Source organism: Humulus lupulus, chromosome 2, assembly GCF_963169125.1.
Source record: "Humulus lupulus chromosome 2, drHumLupu1.1, whole genome shotgun sequence".
NCBI classification, from domain to species: Eukaryota; Viridiplantae; Streptophyta; class Magnoliopsida; order Rosales; family Cannabaceae; genus Humulus; species Humulus lupulus.
In genome coordinates, this window is record NC_084794.1 from 220,325,898 (window position 1) to 220,348,084 (window position 22,187).

Consider the following 22,187-nt stretch of genomic DNA (forward strand, 5'->3'; position numbering starts at 1 on the left):
ACTAAAATCTGATAAAAGAAAAGAAAAAAAAAGGCTCGGGCGAGTTCGGGTTACACCCGAACCCGAAGTACTTGAACTACCAGGCCCGAACTCAACAGCACCATCAGGTTAAGCCCAACCTGACCTGACCATTCGGGTTTCGTCGTTTTTCCGAGTTTTTCGGGTGCAGGTCGGGCACATCAGTCGGGTTTTCGGGTCCATTGTGCACCCCTACAACCCGCCACTAGATGGGTTGGGTACGGGTTGTAATAATATAAGGTTGATCCAACTCGCACCTGCTACTTTATTTATTTATTTTTTTGTATATATATTCTTTAATAATAATCTAAACCTAAAAATACAACTCATAAAGGGTTCATTAAAAATTATAAAGTATGTGACCCTTTTAATTTGTTTGATGGAGATATTAGATTTTGGGATGTGAATCATTGTATTACATATATATATTTATATTAGTCCAAATATTTAACTTTTTTTAATGAAAGTTTTCGTTGCTATGAGAATAATGGTGGTAACTTAGGAATTGTATATAAAAACTTGATTAGGAAAAATAGATAATGTTACTTCTATTCCCGGTTTAAATATTAGTGAAATTTTTCATAATATAACTCAAATTATTGAAATTATCAATGCTTAGATTGATAAGTTTAATATCATTTATAATTTGTATAGTTTAGATAATTATTATAAAAATTTTTATGAAATTTTAAATTCAAGTTTGAGAAACCATTATATTTTATTAAGTTACTACTCATAATGACATTGGTGAATAAAGAAGGTATAAGTTTGAACTTTATAATCTATAATTTTTTGTTTTATTAAATATCATAATAATTTTGAACTTTAATACAACCCAATTCACTAAAAAAAAGCACACACAAATGCCTAAAGTGTACACATAATGGGCAATTATGTATTTCATTTTTCTAAAACCAAACTCCTCATTTTTCTGTTCGTCTAAAAAGAAGAGTACAAGTTAAATAAGTAAGAAGTTGCTATTTTGTGAAGAAAATCATTAATAATATCGAGTTTATGACTTAAATTTTGCAGGATTACATAAAAACCACTCAACAAAATCAAACTATAATACACTATCTTGATATCCTTCGCCTCTTAGTATACATGATACACCATATAAATATATAAATACATAATACATTACCACTTATTTTTCTCTTTTAAATTATGCTAAAACTCACACTAATTTCCCTCTGCAAATTTCTCTTGCGAACCACAAAGAGAAAAAGTATCCACTCATTCATAACCCGAAACCAAGATTAACCATACATTATATATATATATAGATATTTATAAATTTATATATAACTCCGAAAAGCCATTAAACTCATGATGATGATCATCTTTAAGTAGGTTTACGTAAGCTAACCAATCTGACATTGTCAAGAACCGGGCCACAAAGAGAAGAAAAGTCATCAGTCCTCATGGAGTAATACGTGCTAAGGAACATGATTCGAGTCCTAGTCTGAGTGGCCACGAATTTGAGCAAGCCGGGCTTGGACCCTCCTTTCCCTTTGGACTCATAAGGCACTTTCACAGTGTCCCTCCCAGCAAAGGCCTCGATGACCATTGACCCTTCACATGCGTTGCTCGCGTCTCCCACCAAGAAGGTCAGCACGTAAGTCTTGTTGGGGATGGTCCGAACCACTTGCGCAATGGCGCTTTCTTTGCCCGCCACGAGCTCCACGGCTCGCTTTCCATGAGGGACTGAGAAGTGGTCGGAGTCGATGTACTTGACGGCCTTGAGGGACTCAACCATCCAGTAGGGAAGTGGGGAGTGGTCATCTTCTATGTTGGGTGGGACTAGGACACCCGTGGTTGTGTTGAACAGGAACGGCCCTGTTTCAAAGCTGGGATTCCTTATCAAGTTATCTGCATTAACAAAGCAAAAAATGGTGTAATTGAAGATTTGTTATAACATTATAGATATGAGGAGTTTGATGTCTCAATCAGCAGAAAGAAAAACACATTATAGTGGCCCACATTATTAAAACTTTGAAATGATGAAAAGAAGGGTTGTGTACGTAATTGGGGGCAAGGTGGCCTAAACATTGGCAATTTGCATAAGGGTTCATGATTCGGTTTCTGTAGGTGTATGTACATAAGCTCAACATTTTAAAATGTAGCGGGACAGATTTGGATGAATTCAATGCTTTCTTTCTCGTGCGAACAACCATGGAATTGAACTGAACCTTGAGAAAGTTGAAGTCATGGTGGAAAAAAAAAACCCTTCATGAAATTCAATTATTCAAGGATAACTAGGACAAATAGACAAGTCCAATAACTTATTGGGACCATTTTCCAGACAATCGTATTAATGTATTGGTGAAAGAACTGCTCGTCCATTGGGAATGGGTACCCTTACAGCGTACAAAAAAGAGTGTGGTCACACAAAATTGTGGAATCAGTTGATAGCATAAGTGCACCTAGTTAAGTTATAAAAGACCAAAAACAAAAAGTGTACAGTCATGTAAATTAGTGAAGATTCATCCCATCATATTTTAGATTGTTTTTCATATAAAAAAATGAACATGTTATAATATGCACTAAACCAATAATTCCTCAAGTAAAAACTTACCACTAGTGGGTTTAGGAGAAATAAGAGCCTTAAGAGCAATAGAGTCGATAAGTGGACCGCAAGCTGGATCTTCCTCGACACCAGGGTTATGCACAATAATCTCAACCTCATTAAGGGGAGCCATAAAAGCCCAAGAGTAACAGTCCCAACCATTGCTGCCATACAAGGTCTGTATGGGGAGAATCCCAGAGTCCGGAGGGACGGACACGTTGAGTCGCTCCTCCTGGGCGCAGGTGCGCGCCGCACAGAAGGTGATGGAGTAGTACTGGCCTTTGCTGACCTTGACTTTTTGCTTGATTGAGGCCTCGTTACCCAGCCTCACAGCGCACGCACCCTCCGGCACCACCAGCAACATGTCACCTTGCTTTTGGCCGGATTTGATGTACTCCACAAACCCTGATATTTCCCATTTGGGTATGGCGTACCGCCCCTTCACAACCGTCCCATTCATTTCAGTCGACTTTGGGGGGAGCTCGAAATTCCCATTATCCAATAATCCTTTTTTTTTAAAAAAACAGAACAAAAAAAAGTTATCATAAATGATGATACAAATAATTAATGATGAATAAATGATGCATGTGGAAGAACATAATCATGTAACATTTTGTTGAAGCCTTTTCGCTTTTTGGCAACGGTTGATTTTTTTAAATTAAAAAGTAAAGTTTAAAAGCTTTAACTTCTATTTATGTATAAATATTATATATATATATATAAATATATTTGGTGTTGATGGCTGGAAAAGGACATAGTCAGCTAGCTTTGTAGTATTGACTGGACCATTTGTGACAATTCACAAGCCACCCCACGTGAGCTTTTCTGTGCACTGAGCGAAAAGCAAAGAGCCAACTCGCTAAGGCCAACAAAAATAAGTAGAAGCACACAAACAGACTAAACTATAACGAAAACCAAACAATCCACTACTTAGAGCACTTATATTGGGTGAGTTATATTACCAAAATATGTAAAAAAAAATAGCTAAAACTAACAAAAATGGGTATACATTGGATGATGTATTTTACAAATATTTTTAAATAAAGCTACCGTACCAAGTTATATTTAATGTACACTATTCATCCTTTAACTCAATATTATAATATTAAAATATATTATAATATTATTGATAGTTATAAAAAATATTTGAAATGAATAAAAAATGTTTGAAAATATAATATTTAAATGATATAGAGAAAAAAATAGAGAATCTGATGTATTATGGTAAAATATAAAACTTAGAGGTAAAATAGAAAAATATGTGTTTTTTGAAGGTATTTTAAAAGTTGAAGTAGAGCACCGGATGCGAGTGCTCTTAGAGTAGGTATGCCAAAAAAGCAAAGTGTATTTTACTGGTTTGCAGCAGCCAAGTTAAGCCAATAAATGACAGACCAATATTCAAAATGACAAATCTACCGTTGTGAAATTCAAATTTTACGTTACGTATAGAAGAGAAGGGTCGATCACCATCGGCTATTCTCATCTTAATAAGCTGTCCCTGAACTCTCAACTCTTCAGGATTTTAGGAACCCCATTTCCCCATCTAATAATATAAAACTCCCATTATTCAAAACTATGAGATTATTTTAGTCAGCATCTAATTTTTCTAATCAGAATTTGCTTTAAGCAAAGTGTCTGCATATAGAGTGAGGGAGAGAGCACACATTTTGAGTATATGAGCAAATGAAAACTTCTTTTTTTTTTTTTAAGTGAACTAACTACTTGCTTACCATCCGTGATAGACAAGGTCAGTTGGAAAGTGGCAAGCAATAGCACCGACAGTAAAGCAATCCCTCTCATTGTGAAAAAACTCACTACTCAACTGCAATTTTTTTTTAGAGAGAATGAGAATGAAAGTGAGAGAGAAATGGAAATGGAAATGGAATGCTTAGAGTACAATGGAGAAGAGCATGGCCTTATATGCATACCAACTTACAATAAAGCCCTTTGATTTAAAAAATCCTCAAATTTGCCATTTTGGATTTCATCTTTCTAGTATCTACTATTCAGCTCAACATGGGGTTTCACTAAATTACGAAAATAACCCTCGTGTATTTCTTTTACGGGGCAACCGACCCAACATCATGTTCTGACCCGAATGCGTTTTGTCTTCTTCTGGTTCTTTCATAGATTGAAGACAAAAGCTGTTCGAGGTCACGTGGTTTCAGTATCTAAGCTCTTTTGGTTTGTATTCTCTTTTGGGTTTTCTATAGCTTGCAGGTTATTATTTTTTAAGCTGCAGTCTTATTTTTTATATTTTGCAATATTTAGGTTTTGAACTTGATTTTGTGTGAGGTATTCTTAATTTTTTCAAATCTTATCATTTAGTCATTAAATATTATGTTTATTTATTTTTAAATATTTTAAAGTACAAAATAAATAATGAATCATTTTTAAAATATTTAGATATATAATTTATGACTATAACAAGAAAAAAATATTTTCAAATTAATATTTCATTAAAAAAAAAACTCTTACATATAATGTTGTTTTATAATTAATATTAATAATTATAGTATATCAATTATCTTAATATTATTAATTTTTATTATGTTTATGTTTGCTTATTTCATATAATTTTTTTAAAAACTTAATAGTGTATATAAGTTATTTATGTGTATAAATATATGATTAGTTATAAGTTGCATTATAAAAAAAATTACAAAATAAAAAGAAATATGTCATAATAAATATTGATAATCTCGTGATAATTCAGTTATTAATATTAAAAAAGTAGGTCAGAGTTTTTTTAATAAAAAATTAATTCAATTAGTAAAACTATAAATATTTTTTAAAATATCGTGAAAATATATTTTTTTTAATGTCATGTTTGGTATTGTCATAAATTAAGTGGTTCAATTTTTTTTAAGATTGATTCACCATTTTTTATATTTTATTTATGTATTTTAAAAAAAAATAAATAAAAATAGCATTGGAACCTAAATTATACGATTTGAAAATGTTGAGAACTTAAGTAATACAAAATTAACTTTTGGGTTAAATGGCACTTTCGTCATTTTAATAACAATTAAACCAAATCCATTATAAATTGTAATCACTAAGTAATGCTTAATGAAATATTTGTGTAATGTTTCTAACTTAGGTGATATTTGCTTTTAGGTAATTGAGTGGAATGAAATAGAAATGAATCAATTTTTATTTCATTCATTTGTTTTGTTGCATTTTAGAGTATTAGAAAGAAAAAATAAATTAATAATTTTTTTATTTATATTAATTTTTATTCTATTATATTATTATTCTTTTTTTCATTCTCATTTATATTCCTCAATTTTCATTCACTCCAACTAAATGACACATTAATGACTAAAATGGTCCTTGCAGCACTTCTTTATTCTTACCAAAGTCACATGGTAAGAGAAATGCCACGTGGAATTCATGATTTTAAAAAATATTAAAATATAAAAAATTGAATAATATACACATGACATACATGCAAGAAATAAAATGTAAAAAAGAGTACAATAGATAGTTTTCTTAGCACTCTTCTTATAAGTAATTAAGAGCATCTCTAATGAAGTTCTAAAAAGTTGGCGCAATGTTATATTTAGCACATCTTATAAAAAGTACAACTTTAATGGTATTCCAAAAAGTGGCAAATTTGGCACAAAATATTGCATAGATCAAATTTGGCACATCAATAAATATTATTTTTTTATTTACTATATGTTACTTATTATAATAATTGAGTAGTTGACAATTAATGACCAACCATATATCAATTTTTATTTATTTTTTTAATGGCAAATTTCTTAAAGAACATAATATGGATAATAAAAATAATAAAAAAAATTATATGTTCTCAATAAATATTAAATGAATTATTGATTTTTTTGTGCTAATTTGTATTTTGTGTATTATAATACAATTATAAATATTAAGTTAAATATAACATTAACTTATTTTTTTATGTTAAATTTGACACAAAATATACATAGAGATGCTCTAACATTTTGTCATCAAACCGCAAAATGTTTTCATTAGAATTAAAAGTTTCTTCGGTCAAATCATTTTAAACTAGTTGCCACATCCATTTAACAGTGATGCCAATAATTTATATGATAAGAAATGGTTTAGATTCTTTCATTGTTATAGATTCTACTAATCAAATCACATGCAATTATTATCGAATGGTAGAGATTTACGCCAAATTAGGCTCTAAAAATTAGAATTATATACTTAATATGACAAACCTTGATTCGATAACATCGTATATTCCAAATCATTTCATATTTAGCGTAAAATATTTAAGCAAACTAATGAAGCAACGTCTATTAGTTGAGATTCTAGCCCATTATTTTGAAATCACGAGCTCTTTTTTTTTTTATTATTTAGGCATGGTATGTATATAGACAACTAAACACATAATTAGCATAATTTTCTATGTTTACAACTCTTTCTAAACATCCGACAAAGACATATCTTATTTTGTAAATGTTTGATTTTGGTTGTGTATAGTATTTTTTTTTTATAATTAATTTACGTTCGATTGGCAATAATTTTTTATTTTAAAAAATACATTTTAAGATCTGATCTATGCCTTTTTTTTTTTAGATTTAATTGGACAAAAGAATTAATCTACAAAGTTCGAGATATAAAGTTGTCATTTTCCAAATCTCATAAATCGAAAATATATTTATTTATTGTTGTATCCAAATTTCGAGAATAAATAAACAACCTCAAAATATAGATTCCTAAAGTGTAAGCTTAGGATCAACAAGTATTAGCATTTGTAACGCTCTACTAAACCAGAACAGTTACACTATGTGTTTAAAATTTGTGTTGGACTCGTTAAGCGAGTTATTTGGATTAAAACATGTAGTTAGGGCTAATTAAAATTTTGGTATAAAGGTTTTGGTCAAACGATTGCTGCTTTTCATTAAAATATTTTGTATATACACGAGATCCCAAAAAAAAGTTTATACTGGATACTAGGGAAAATAAACAAAGTACATAACCGCTGTCCTAAGCGGCAAAACTACTAAACCCTAGATTTTCAAAAGAAATATCGACCGTGGCTGTAATGCCACAAAATTCCTAATAAGGTTTAGGACCTTAATTAGGAGGTCGGGAGGGCCATAATTGATTTATTATGCCATTAAATGATTATATGCATGTTTATGTGAATTATATTACAATATGATGATAAATGCATGCATATGGGTCCATTTTTAATTATAAAGACATTTTGGTAATTTGGCCCATTGAGGGCATAATTGTGTATTTTCATGCATGTGGGTGAATTATGATTAATACCACATTATATGTGGATTTGTTCGAACCATTCGGCATGAGGCGATCTCAGAATGCAAGTTATCGATCTGGTCATAACGGGGTTAGTTTCGGGGCTTGGGGTGAGTCTCGGGGTAATTTGGTGATTAGAACATTGCCAGGAATAAAATGGTAATGGGTTGTGATTTATTAGCATTTGAGAATATTGGGAATAATGGGAATTGGAGGACATTAATTATGATTAGCGGGATTAGATGGGAAAGGACAATTTTTCCCTTTGGGGCTGTTAAGGAAAGAAAATAAGCCTAAGGGCATTTTGGTCTTTTGACCTAAAGGATATTGTACGCCCTAAATATCCACGGGCTATTAGCAAGTTGAGAGATGGCATAATTATATCAACCACGTAGAAGCCACCTACCCGGAGCTGTCGTTGAGAGGTTCTACCTCTTTAGCTCGAGGTAACCAAAGGTTTATTGCGATTACTAAGGCACCGGGTCAGCAGTATGGGCACCATGGGCTAAGGCTACATCAAGCTCGGGGTACGAGCTTGAGTTGGCACCTCTGATCTTTTATAAAGTCAACCACGCAATGTAAACGTGCATATATCAGACATCACGTGTATACTCTATTCCTGAATTATCGGACACGCAACCTAAACGTGCGTGTTCAGGCACCCACGACTGGGTTGGGCCATGCGGCCCATTATCCCCCTTACCTATTGATTAGACCACACTTCATTGTCAGGTTTTAGGAATTAATCATGAATGTCACAGAAGTGACATGATGGGTGAGAAAGTCATGGGATGACCTCCCTTGCCATCTCCCAGGTGCCCTCTCCCTATAAATATGGAGACCCTGGGAGTTGCAAAGGGTTGGATTATATTTTGTAAAGAAATACCCTGTAAAGAATATCAGAGAAATATCAATAATATTGGCTGGTGGACTAGAAGGATTTTAACCTTTGAACCACCTAAAAAGTATCCGTGTTATCATTTTACTTTGAGATCATTTATCTATTACGGTTCATTATTTAGCACTAATCCCTCTCCTTATTCTTATAATTATCTTTTGCCGAAGAACCGCATCAACAGTTTGGTGCTCTCGTTGAGAGGTTGTTAGATTGGTGCTATAAAAAATACTCAACCATGGTAGTCACTCGCTCAAGACATGGTAACGAGGCGAACCAACATGATGGGTCGAAGGCCCATCATGCCGCCATGTCCGATGATCAGAACCCTGAGGTTCAGCAGCGGCCGGGCAAGCAGCCATTGAGCCAAGACGACACTGAAACTTCGGCTCCCCGACCGCCCAATCCGAACCCAGATTTCTACACGGCGGTAGAAATGGAGAATGCTCAGTTGAGGAGTCAGCTGGCGAAAGCTAACCAGCAGATTCAAGAGGTTTTGGCCCGACTACCCCATCTTACAATCAACACCAACATCGGAAAGAGGCAAGGCGAGACTCATAAGTCCCGTCGGGGTAATCGGTCCAGGCCCAGTCGGTCGGTCAGACCCCCAGCATCAAATTCTACTCCCACGTCGCACCACCGGGAGACCACATTTGAGGAACTTCCAAGGGCCGAGCAGCAGTACAACCGATCGGTTCGGACCTCAACTCCCAGCTCACTTCCGCCCTCGAGCGCACCCAGGAGGGCTCGAGGAAGCTCGCGAAGGAGATCCAGGGAGGGCTTGCAATGACAGCCCGCCCTGATCAGCCATCCTACACCCCGCTCGAACCGCCGAGCACAGGACGCGGAGGGTGGTAGAGCGGAGTGGCCGCGACCTAACTTGATCCGCCCTGACAGGACTAGGATCACATCCCCGGTCAGACATCCTCCTTCACCAATAAGGTACCCGTCTCCTCCCCATCCAGTCTGAGACATCCCGGCTCATGGGAGCACCAGGAGAAATCCTCCTTCCGTCGGGACTTCCCATCGTGGCAGGGCGCCCAGAGAAGTCACGGATCCTCATCCCCAGCGGCAGGCCCCGAGCTTCTCAAATGGAAGCTATTGGGCCGGAAGCTGTCGAAGCGACCTATCCGGCAGAGACCTGCGCCAGCGCTTGAGCTTGGCGCAAAGTCCTAAGGCCGCCCTGAGAGGCGACCTCCAAGATCGCCTAAACTCTCAGAGAGGAGACCCAGTTGGAAACGGAAGCCGCGCTCGCCAAAGGGAAGACCTGTCCGAAGTACGTGATAGCGGGACCATCCCATATAACCTATCTCAAGATAGAAGGGACAATAACCCCCCAAACGCGTACAATGGGTCCGGCGCTGTTGAACAGCCCCGGAACAACCAAGGAAGTCAGGACAAAACCCTTGAGCGTCTGGCTCAGATGGAGGAGTTGATGAGGAAGCTCCTATCAGAAAAAGAAAAAGACGAGTATGATTCAGGGGACGAACTCGAGCTCTTCGCCCCCAACATAGCAGCAATGACGTATACACCTAGTTTCCGTATGCCTCACTTGTCCAAATTCAACGGAGACGAAGACCCGTCAGATTATTTGGGTATGTTCAATACCTTGATGATGGCCCACAACATTGGTCCCGAGCTGAGATGTTTAATATTTCCTTCCACTTTGACCGGGCCGACCAGGCAATGGTTCAAACAGAGTAAGAAGCAATCAATCAGCTCGTGGAAAACGCTCTCTGATGACTTTAAGAGGGCCTTCCGAGCTTCTCAGGCTGCCCGCGTCAAGATCGACACTCTGCGAACGTAAGGCAGCAGCCCGACGAGCCTCTGAAGGCTTACCTGAGCAGAATCACGAACGTTGCTGCTCGGGCCAGAGAAGCAGATGACAGTTCCAAGCTCATGGCCTTGAGGACTGGGATCCTCGTCGGAGGCGGACTCTGGGAAGAAATTTAGAGGTAGGGAGTCAGCACCGTAAATGAATTCCTAAATAGGGCCCAGGGATGGATCAACCTGGAGGAGGCGCGAGCATCAGTCGCAGGAACAAGCCAGGTCCCTGAACAGCCCACTTTAGTGGGAACGGAGGTCGTGACAGTGACACAAACTGTTACACAGAATAACCAGTTTGGTGGAGGCAAGAGAAAAGGGAGCAGCGAGGGCGGCCAACACGGCCCAAAGAAGAATAAGTTCGTAGAAAAATTCAAGCCGGTCTACGCGACTTATGCCGAGCTCACCCACTCTAGGGAGAATATCTTCCTAGCAAACTCTTCTCGCCTCCCCTGGAAGAAGCCAGAACCGTTGAAGCACCAGAAGGGTAAGCGAGACCCCTCTAAGTTTTTTCGGTTCCACAACGACATTGGCCACAACATCGATGACTGTAGACACCTGAAGGATGAGATCGAGACTCTCATCAGAGCCGGACCCTTGGCTCAGTACGCGCGGAATAGAGTTCCCAACGACCATCCAGCTCCGGAAGTCCCGGTAAGTCAGCCCGGGTCTCGAGTAGATTAGGACGTCCCTCCTCCCATGATAGGAGGAGAGATCTCCACGATCTTCGGAGGTCCCCATCTGGCTGGCAAGAGCAGAGGTGCCCAAAAGTGATACGTCAATGAACTTAAGGCCTATAATGGAGTGGAATTCATCCCTGAGCAGCATCTCCCAAAGCAGCAACGATTGGAGAGGCAGCCAATCATATTTACTGAAGAAGATGCCAGCCACGTCCAGTTCCCTCATAACGACCCTCTAGTCGTAGCCGTTCAGCTCGCTAATTGAAGGGTTAAGAGAGTACTGGTCGATAATGGGAGCTCGGTGAACCTACTATTCTGGTCCACACTGGAAAAGATGGGTTTGTCTGTCACCGAGCTGAAAGCCACCTCTATGATGCTATACAGATTCTCTGGAGAAGGATCGGGAGCAATAGGAATGATCGAGTTGGTGATCACCTTGGGAGAGGGACCTCGGACAGTCTCGAAACTCCTCGAGTTTATGGTCATCGATTGTCCCACCGCGTACAATGCCATTTTGGGTCGGCCTACATTGATAGCGTTTGAAGCCATTACCTCCGTCCGCCACCTCGCGCTAAAATTCCTCTCTTCCTCGGGGATATGCACGTTCTGTGGCGATCAACTTGCTGCCAGGGAATGCTATAGCATTTCTATTAAAGGAAAACTAAAACCCGGGCAGTTAACGATGACCGTCCAGGGCGGAAGTGAGGAATCTTAGGAACTTGTGCCTAATCCTTAGATTGAAAAACCTCAGAGTGCCGAAGGGGAGAATATCATCTTAAGTGATGATATCAACCCCATAATAGGCGAGGATAAATCCGAGCTCCAAGCTATCGAAGAGCTCGAGGAGGTAAGTATCGATCCACAAAATCCCCGCGGATGGTAAAGCTCGGGAAAAATCTATGTGGCGAAAGGAAGGCAGAGCTGATTAAGTTTTTGCAGGCAAAACCTGGACATGTTCGCATGGTCTCATGAAGACATGGTGGGGATCAGTCCGAGCGTCATAATGCACACCCTCCACTTGGATAAAAGCGTGCTTGCAAAATCCCAGAAACAAAGGCGCCTAGGAACAACTCGAGCTGAGGCCCTAGAAGAAGACGTAGCCCAGCTCTTAAAGTGCAGCTTTATCCGTGAGGCTAAATTCCCGATCTGGGTCGCCAATCCTGTGGTGGTCCTGAAGCCCAACGGGAAATGGCGGACCTGCATCGACTTCTCCGATCTGAACAAAGCTTGCCCCAAAGATTGCTTCCCCTTGCCGAGGATTGACTAATTGGTGGACGCCACGGCGGGGCACGAGCTCATATCTTTTATGGATGCATATTCGGGCTATAATCAGATCGCCATGAATCCAGCGGACCAGGAGCACACTAGCTTCATGACCCCGACTAACGTTTATTGTTACAAGGTCATGCCCTTTGAGCTGAAGAACGCCGGTGCTACATACCAAAGGTTGGTAAATAGGATGTTTGTCAACCAGATCGGGAAAAACATGGAAGTGTATGTTGACGACATGCTGGTCAAGTCGAAAACTACCGATAACCATGTTTCCGATCTAGAGGAATGCTTTAAGACATTGAGAGAATACGGCATGAGGCTTAACCCACAAAAATGTACTTTCAGGGTCGCATCTGGAAGATTCCTGGGTTTCATTGTCAATACCAGAGGAATCGAGGCAAACCCCGATAAAATCAGGTCGTTGCTCGAGCTGCCCTCACCTCGGTCGCGAAAGGACGTTCAAGGCCTGACAGGAAGAGTGGCGGCCTGTAATCGGTTTATTTCTAAATCTACCGACAAGTGTCTGCCATTCTACAACCTGCTTTGGGGGAATAAGAAGTTCGAGTGGACCGAGGAGTGCGAACGTGCCTTCCTTGACCTAAAAGCACACTTAACCGAGCCACCCGTATTATCCAAACCAACGGCAGAAGAGCCTCTTTTCCTTTACCTAGCTGTCACGGAAGATGCAGCTAGCGCCGTCTTGGTCCAAGAAGAGGACCGATCTCAAAAGCCAGTCTATTACATCAGCAAGAGGCTTCTCAGAGATGAATCCCGGTATCCATTGATGGAAAAAGATGGCTTTCTGTCTCATTACGGCCTCCCGAAAGCTCAGGCCGTATTTCCAGTCCCACTCAATACATGTCATAACTGATCAGTCTTTAAGGCAGGTTTTGCAAAAACCTGAAGCATCGGGACGTCTATTGAGGTGGGTTATTGAGCTCAACCAGTTTGAGATTTTATACACACCGTGAAGTGCAATAAAAAGCCAGGCCCTGGCTGATTTTGTGGCAGAATGCATAGGATTCCGAGAAGATCCTATGGAAGATTCAGCCTAGGCCTCCTTGGTCCAGGCCTCGTGGAAGGTCTTCATAGATGACTCATCCAATGAGAACAGATCCGGGGCTGGAATCATTTTGGTATCCCCAGAAGGGCATCGATTCCACTCGGCGTTGAGGTTCAGATTCAAAGCGTCCAACAACAAGGCTGAATACGAAGCTTTACTGGCCGGGCTAAGGGTGGCCCAGGAGCTGAAGGCCAGCTCCGTCCAATGTTACAGTGATTCCCAGCTCATGGTAAACCAAGTGCTAGGTGAATACCAAGCACGGAGAACCAAGATGGCTGCTTACCTGGCCAAGGTAAAGAGCGAGCTGTCTGCATTCGAGCGTGGCTCAGTCGAGCAGATACCTCGGGAGCATAATGCCAACGCGGACGCCTTGGCAAAACTTGCTACCTCTGGAGAGATGGAGACTTTGGGGTTAGTGCTGGTAGAATTCCTGGAAAAAACAAGCATAGAAGAAGTCGGGGCGAAGGTCGAGATGATCGATACGAGACCGATCTGGATGACCCCCATCCTTGAATATCTCACAGCAAGAAAGTTACCTGAAGAGAGAAATGACGCAAGGCGGGTACTTTACCAGGCTCCAAGGTATACAGTGATTGATGGGATATTGTACCGGCGTGGACACTCTTTGCCTCTCCTACGGTGTGTTCTGCCAGGCGAAGCGAAGACCATTTTGCAGGAAGTGCACGAGGGATTTTGCGGAGATCACACTGGGGGGCAAAGCTTGGCCCTGAAGATATTAAGGCAAGGATATTACTGGCCCACTCTGTCAAAAGACTCGATTTCCTATGTCAAAAAATGTGACAAGTGCCAACGATTTTCCACAGTTGCCCGAGCTCCCCCGGTCGAGCTGAAGATGATCTCGTCCCCGTGACCATTCACGGTCTAGGGGATTGACTTGGTTGGCGCCCTCCCTACTGGAAAGGGAGGAGTTCGTTACGCGGTGGTGGCTATCGACTACTTCACCAAGTGGGCAGAAGCAGAGCCCTTAGCAACAATCACTTCAAAAAGAGTCCTTGACTTCGTGGTCAAGAGCATTATCTACCGATTCGGGCTGCCAAAGAAGATCGTATCGGATAATGGAACGCAGTTCGATAGCGACCTCTTCACCAAATTCTATGAGAGGCACGACATTGTAAAAAATTTATCTTCCGTGGCCTATCCCCAGGCAAATGGGCAAGTCGAGGCCGTCAATAAGACGCAAAAGGCAAGCCTTAAGAAAAGACTGGACGAAGCCAAGGGAGTCTGGCCAGAACAGCTCCCTCAGGTGCTGTGGGCATACCGGACCTCGCATTGAATGCTGACGAGTCATACTCCTTTCTCCCTGGCTTTCGGGAGTGAGGCAGTCCTTCCCGTTGAAGTAAAGATAGCCTCGCATAGAGTTCAGGCATTTGACCAAGACCACAAGGACGAATTGCTCTGCGCGTCCCTCAACCTGATTGATGAAAGATGAGAAGATTCGCAGCTACAGCTCGCGCATTATCAACAAAAGATCACTCGTTATTTCAACTCAAAGGTCAGGAAACGCACCTTTAGCGTTGGCGACTTGGTCCTCAGAAGAGTCTTCCTAGCCAGTAAGGATCCCAAAGACGGAGTAGTGGGACCGAACTGGGAAGGACCCTACCAAATAGCCGAGGTCATAAAAGAAGGAACCTACAAGTTAGCTCGGCTTAATGGAGAAGCAGACCCACGAACTTGGAACGCTATCCATTTGAAGAAATATTATCAATGATACCTTTGTAAGGCTTAATCAGAAAAAGCCATCTTTTGTTTATTAAGTAATGAGAATTAAATATTTTTACATTATGGTGTATATTTGTGGATGTAATGTCAAGTAACCACGAAAGACCCTTTCCTAATTACTTGGGGGGCATATGTATCCTGGATATAACCAGGTCATCCTAAAAACTTAGAAGTTAATTCAAATTGATTGATCGATGTTTTTCTTAAAAAGCACGAGATATCGATAAAGGATTAACGCGAACTAAGTTGTATCCTGGATATAACCAGGTCATCCTAAAAACTTAGAAGTTAATTCAAATTGATTGATCGATGTTTTTCTTAAAAAGGACGAGATATCGATAAAGGATTAACGCGAACTAAGTTGTATCTTGGATATAACCAGGTTGTCCTAAAAACTTAGAAGTTAATTCAAATTGATTGATCGATGTTTTTCTTAAAAAGCACGAGATATCGATAAAGGATTAACGTGAACTAAGTTGTATCCTGGATATAACCAGGTCATCCTAAAAACTTAGAAGTTAATTCAAATTGATTGATCGATGTTTTTCTTAAAAAGCACGAGATATCGATAAAGGATTAACGCGAACTAAGTTGTATCCTGGATATAACCAGGTCGTCCTAAAAACATAGAAGTTAATTCAAATTGATTGATCGATGTTTTTCTTAAAAAGCACGAGATATTGATAAAGGATTGACACAAACTAAGTTTTCAAATTAACGTCCTGGACATAACCAGGTCCTAAAACTTAGAAGCTAGTTCAAATCAATTTATCGATGTTTTTCTTAAAAAGCACGAGATATTGATAAAGGATTGACGCAAACTAAGTCTTCAAATTAACGTCCTGGATATAACCAGGTCCTAAAACTTAGAAGTTTGTTCAAATTGGTTGATCGATGTTTTTCTTAAAAAGCACGAGATACCGATAAAGGATGAACAAGAACTAAGTTTTCAAATTAATGTCCTGGATACAACCAAGACTTAACTCTTAGAAGTTGGTTCAAGTTGGTTAACAGATGTTTTTCTTAGAAGAGCATTCGCAACACCAACAGAAACTAAGATTATTACCTAATGCATAGAAGAGAAATAAAGTAGGGGAAAAAGTATGTAAATCAGTTGAAATAAAACTGAAGAAATCAATAGTCTCGAGGTTAAAAAACCTCATAAGATAAAATTACAAAAAATAATAAATGATAAAAGAGGAGAAAATTCCTAAGCCCCGCCAGGCCGCTCTGATGAAGTCACCCCCTCGCCGTCCTGCTCAGTTGCAGTCGGAGTCTCCCTGGTCTCAGAGGGCGCCTCTTGTTGGAGGTGAGCTTTGAACTTCCCTAGGAAGGACTCCCAAAATTTCGTCCCCAAGAAGGAAAAGTCACCATCCGGGTTAAAGGCCCAGCAATGGTACAACATGGTCTCCATGGAGGTGTTGGAGGTCGCCTTCTCCGCCACAAGGGCAGCCTTAGCTTCTTCAAGTTCCACCTTCGCGGCATCTAGGGCGACCTTGGTGGACTCAGCCTCCAGCAGCTTAGGTCGAGATGCGTCCAGCTCAGCATGCACGATCACCAAGGCGTCTTTGGCATCCTGCTCCTATTTCTGGGCAGACGCAAGGGCGGCCAGGGCAGTCTGATGCTCGTTCCTCATCTCCTCGAGCCTAGCCCTGGATCGGGATATGCTCCGGTGAAGAGCCAAAACCGCCTGCAAGAAAGAAAAAATGTGTGAGGCGGATGCCTTAGAAATAAAGAAAATGAAAATAAACAAATGGTAGAGCTTACTTACCATGAGGGTCATTCCCATTGAAAACTCCATCACGTTCTCAAGACTCCTCGTCTCGATCTCCCGCAGGTCCCTCGGGGTGGCGTTGTAATAGTGGTCCACTGTGTAGCTCACAGTTTCGTAGACCGTCCCCCGAAAGACCTCGGGGATTTTCTCTAAGGCCTGGGTGTTGACTGGGATGCACACCAGGGGAGATGGGGTTGCCAAGGCCCTGGTTGACGCCTCATTTTCCCGAGCAGAAACGGGAGGTCGCGGGGGAGGTGGAGCCATCTTCTCTACGGCAGGAGGGGGTGGAGGTACCTTTTCAGTGGCAGAGGAGCCTGGGTTTTTCCCCTTAGCCGGGGACTTGGAGGATGTCCCAACAGCCTTCTTCGTTATCCAGAGCCTCTTCACCAAGGGCCCAAAGGGAGGATTTCCCCCCTGGAACATGGACCGCAAGCTGTCATCCCCGGGCTGCGACATCTCCTCGGCTGAAACAATGACAGCAAAGTATTAATATACATGTAAAAATACTTTGATCACAAAAAAAAAGAAGGGGCTAGTGTATAGAAAAAGGTCCTACCCTCCAAGCAAGAGGAGGAATCTATTGTCACGACCTCTGGCCCCGGAGCTTCTACGAGAGAGCCTAAGGTAATGACCTCGCGGTTGAGAAGAGGTTCTGGATCTGGATCCGCCTCAGGCCTAGACTCCTCTACGTACTGCCTAAGACCCGAAGCTATTACACCCTCCAGAAGGGAGGGCCACGACTTAACATTGGTCCCATACTCCTCAAAGAAGGCCAACCTAAAGGCTAGCGTGTTGTCTACTACTACAGTTCCCCTAGCCCGGCCCATGTCATTACGCAACATGAGCTGGTCAACACACTGGAGTAAAGTGATGTTGTGGTCTTGGTTCGTTCAGTGGCGGTGAACGAGTTGGCTGGGGTTAAACCTAGCAAGCCTTAGGTCTGCGGCGGCCCTGTCTAAGTCCCTAAATAAGAAAGGGTTACCTTGACCAAAGGGGCCAGCTGCTGCTCCGGACTGGATCCTCGCCACATTAACTTCCTGGGCGACCTCCAGAGCCCACTTCTGACGTACGAGGGGCACCTCATCCTCCTCGTCCTCGTCCGTGGCATCCTCCTCAGGGATGGGCGGCATCTCGCGAGCAGCGAGGATGGGCAACATCTCGCGAGCAGCAGGGATGGCCAGCGGCCTCCTCAAGGCCAGAGTCTGGCCAGGGGAGAATAACTTACACGCTAGCATCGTCTCATCATACACGAGCTGGTGGTAATCTTTTTCACTTGGGGGAAGCCCCGCCAAGGTTTCATACTGACCCCCAAGGGTCACCGACTTAGAAGTCCTCGCGAAAATCGCTGCACGATAGTTTTCAGGTCAGCAATGAAGGAAAAGAGACGAATCAGCAGCCAGATTACGAGCTAAAAGTTAGAAGAAACTTACGAGGATGGTTGAAGTAGTGGAATTCGCAGTTGCGAAACCCTTTTGACATGAAGAATTGATCCTTGAAGTCATTGGGGTGGCTGGGCAGCTCGATAACCGCAGCCAAATTTGGAAAATGGGTCAGATAGTAGAACCTGTCGCCTTGCCCCCGCTGCTCCGAGCTAGTTTTGAGGCAAAAGAAATAGAGGATGTCCCCCGGCATGGGGACCTCCCATTCCTGCTTCAGGAATAAATACTTTAGCCCCGCTAACAGACGGTAGGAGTTAAGGGGGAGCTGGAAGGGGGCCAGCTTCACGTAATTTAAAAAATCCGCGAAGTACTGGTCCAATGGGAGGAAGGCCCCGGCCTTGAGATGCTCGTCGCTCCAGGAGGCGTACTTCTCATCGAGCGGCGCGCAGCTCTGCTCGCCTTCAAGGGGAGGTCGGGCATCCAGGGTGCCCCTCCCTATCTCAATGTTATGGTAAAGCAAAAAAAATTTGACTTTCCCCTGGGTGGTGACCTTCGAGGCGATCCTCTCGACCTCGAGAAAGGCGTCGGGCCCCACCTCAACCTCCTTCTCCACGGTTGGACCGAAGTTGGGGATCGGGGAGTCCGTGACCACCTCCTTTCCTTTGTTGGCTTGCTGGGAAGACGAGCTGCCCGCACTCTTCTTGGGTGTGCTCTTCTTAGGTCCCATCTGGTCGCCTAACGAACAAAGAAGAAAGTTTAGAAAGGGATAATTTAGCGCGAAGTGTTTCCTTTACACGGGCTGAGGTAATCTCAGCCAGTGGCGAGTGAGACCACGCGGTTCTGGGAACACGCGCCTGTGCTCCCAACGGGTCCCCAATTACTCAGAATCCGTGTGTCAGGAGGGTCAGAATAAAAGTTTGCCTTGGAAGGAAAGTTTCAATAGGCAGCGGTAGGCAAAACCGCCTATGAAGTGTGTTCCCTAAGCTACCCAGTTTTTGCACCCTAAGAACCTGTTATTCCAAACAGGCATAAAAATTTTACCCATAAAATCACCCCAGGTGTTGTATCCTATGAATCATGCTCCTAAACAGTTTTTCCTACGGTCAATACCCCTAAGATAAAAACCTACGCATAAAATACCAGCAAAAAACAAGCAACCTACTGCATGCGACTAAAGGGAGAGTTTACCTAAGCAATAATGAGGGAAAAAATTTAAAACATGCACAAACGGAGGACTTACATAAATGTTTTGCTGAGAAGAGACTGAAAGGAGCGTCTAGGTTGAAATCCTGCTGGAATTGCTGGCAACGGAGTCACAAAAGAATCCTCGTGTCTGAACCTCTGGAACACTGGGAACAGTAACCGGAAGAAAGGAAGGGTTTTGAGACTGAGAAGAAAGAAGAAGATGAGAAAATCTTCAAATGAAAGGGTGGCTCATGCGAAAGGTGGCTAGCCTTTTATATACGTAAAAGGCTAAAGGACGAGGGCCGTTCGATCATCTTGATGTAGGATACGAGGACCACTACTCGAAAGATGAAACGACGGCCGAATATAGGCTAGGCCATTTAATGCGGTTCTCGGAAGACGGACCGTCATCAACCACGATGCTCCACATATTCGATACCAGCGTAATGGGCGAAATGTGAAGAGTCCACAAAGAAGCTTAAACGCCCCCACTGTGGCCCCAGGTGACGTCATATGCCACGAGCAGGGGCTTGAGGGGCAAATGTACGCCCTAAATATCCACAGGCTATTAGCGAGCTGAGAGAGGGCATAATTATATCAGCCACGTGGAAGCCACCTACCCGGAGCTGTCGTTGAGAGGTTCTACCTCTTTAGCTCGAGGTAACCAAAGGTTTATTGCAATTACTAAGGCACTGGGTCAGCAGTATGGGCACCACGGGCTAAGGCTACATCAAGCTCGGGGTACGAGCTTGAGTTGGCACCTCTGATCTTTTATAAAGTCAACCATGCAATGTAAACGTGCATATATCAGACATCACGTGTATACTCCATTCTTGAATTCTCAGACACGCAGCCTAAACGTGCATGTTCAGGCACCCACGACTGGGTTGGTCCATGCGGCCCATTATCCCCCTTACCTATTGATTAGACCACACTTCATTGTCAGGTTTTAGGAATTAATCATGAATGTCACAGAAGTGACATGATGGGTGAGAAGGTCACGGGTTGACCTCCCTTTCCAACTCCCAGGTGCCCTCTCCCTATAAATATGGAGACCCTGGGAGTTGCAAAGGGTTGGATTCTATTTTGTAAAGAAATACCTTGTAAATAATATCATAGAAATATCAATAATATTGGCTGGTGGACTAGAAGGATTTTAACCTTTGAACCACCTAAAAGTATCTGTGTTATCATTTTACTTTGAGATCATTTATTTATTACGGTTCATTATTTAGCACTAATCCATCTCCTTATTCTTATAATTATCTATTGCCGAAGAACCGCGTCAACAGATATCTATATAACCTTAAGAAGCTTTAAGCAGCAGAAAAACAGAGCATCAACTCCCCTTCAAACCAATCATCATTTCCCCTTCCTTCTCTTTGAATTTTGAAGCTCAAGTTTGAGGATTCTAGTGTGGGAATCAAGGCTTGAGGGTTTGGGCTTGTGTTCATCCATAGAGGAGGATTCAATTCGGGTTCAAGGTAAGGTTTTAGTTCAATTTTCTGGTTTCTTACTCTGTTTTTGGAGTTAGTTTTGAGTTAGAACTTTTGATTATAGAATTGAGTAATTGGTGTGGTTTTTGATGGTTTAAGGCTTCGGTTTTGTTGGTTATATGTTGGACAAGTTGTGGTAATTGTTGGGAACTTTGATTTGTGTTGTTGGAGATGTTTTAGTGAGGTTTTGAATTGGGTTCGAAGAGGAAAAATAGGGGTTTTAGGCTGGGTTTTAGGTGTGGTCGCGGCTCTGTTCTAGAGCGTCGTGGCCCAAGCTCAATGAAGATGCAGGATAGTGCAGGAAGGCCTTAGGGCCGCAGCATAGGGGAGGTAGGGTTGCGACACGTATGGGTGGCTGGAGTGTAGGCGCCTCTATTTGGGGAGGTAGGCCGCGACATGGTGGATGTAGGGCCGCGACCCTTAGTGGCATTTTTGGCCAGAAATGTGTTTTGATCATGGGAACTCAAACCTTAGGCCTCAGGATTGTTCCTACTACCCGGTTTAGTGGGATTTGATGTCTCGGAGGCTAGGTCTTGGTCCGAGAACCTTTATTATTGATTTTATTGATGGAATCTCATATTTGGTTATGACTAGGTGACCGCGAAAGGATCAAAGGATTAATCGTTCTCAAATGTCGTTCAATTATTATTTCTCGCTCGAACTAGAGGTAAGAAAACTGCACCCAGTATGTGATGCATGAGGAACATGTGATTAGGGCATGCCATGAATGTTGAATATGAGATTGATCAGAGCTTGAGTCTCTGTGTTTGTGCATGATCCTAATTATGCTAGCAATTGTTAAGTAAGCGTGTTGAATGCCCTACATTTGGATATTTGACATATGATATATGCCTGGTAGCATTGCTTACTTGTGTGTGGCACTGACTAACTAGTCAGAATTGGCAATGGTGTCAATATTAACTGTGAAGCTGTGACCCACTTGTCAAGTTTGGCACTAGTACTGAGCACTGGTCACATGGTATTGACTAAAAAGTCAAGAATAGTCTTACCATGTTTAACGCAAGCCAAC

The 22,187-nt window shown here is 41.9% G+C and overlaps 1 protein-coding gene across 1 annotated transcript; it reads right to left on the bottom strand.

The window, feature by feature from the left end:
* Positions 1-1,015: 1,015 nt before the first annotated feature.
* On the bottom strand, positions 1,016-4,488 carry LOC133818984 (BIIDXI-like protein At5g11420). The gene is made up of 3 exons (XM_062252125.1): positions 4,318-4,488; positions 2,597-3,094; positions 1,016-1,890 (listed from the first exon to the last, which is right to left on the bottom strand). Exons 1-3 carry the CDS (start codon positions 4,385-4,387, stop codon positions 1,364-1,366), a joined length of 1,095 nt encoding a protein of 364 aa, XP_062108109.1. The 5' UTR covers positions 4,388-4,488; the 3' UTR covers positions 1,016-1,363.
* Between the last annotated feature and the right edge of the window lie 17,699 nt (positions 4,489-22,187).

What these genes read in the sequence shown, in the direction of transcription:
- LOC133818984 (XM_062252125.1), bottom strand. Translation starts at nt 4,387, where the DNA reads ATGAGAGGGATTGCTTTACTGTCGGTGCTATTGCTTGCCACTTTCCAA. An exon ending in GACCTTGTCTATCACGGATG is followed by an intron (nt 3,095 to 4,317) that starts GTAAGCAAGTAG and finishes TTAAAAAAAAAG; the next exon opens with GATTATTGGATAATGGGAAT. An exon ending in TTCTCCTAAACCCACTAGTG is followed by an intron (nt 1,891 to 2,596) that starts GTAAGTTTTTAC and finishes TTGTTAATGCAG; the next exon opens with ATAACTTGATAAGGAATCCC.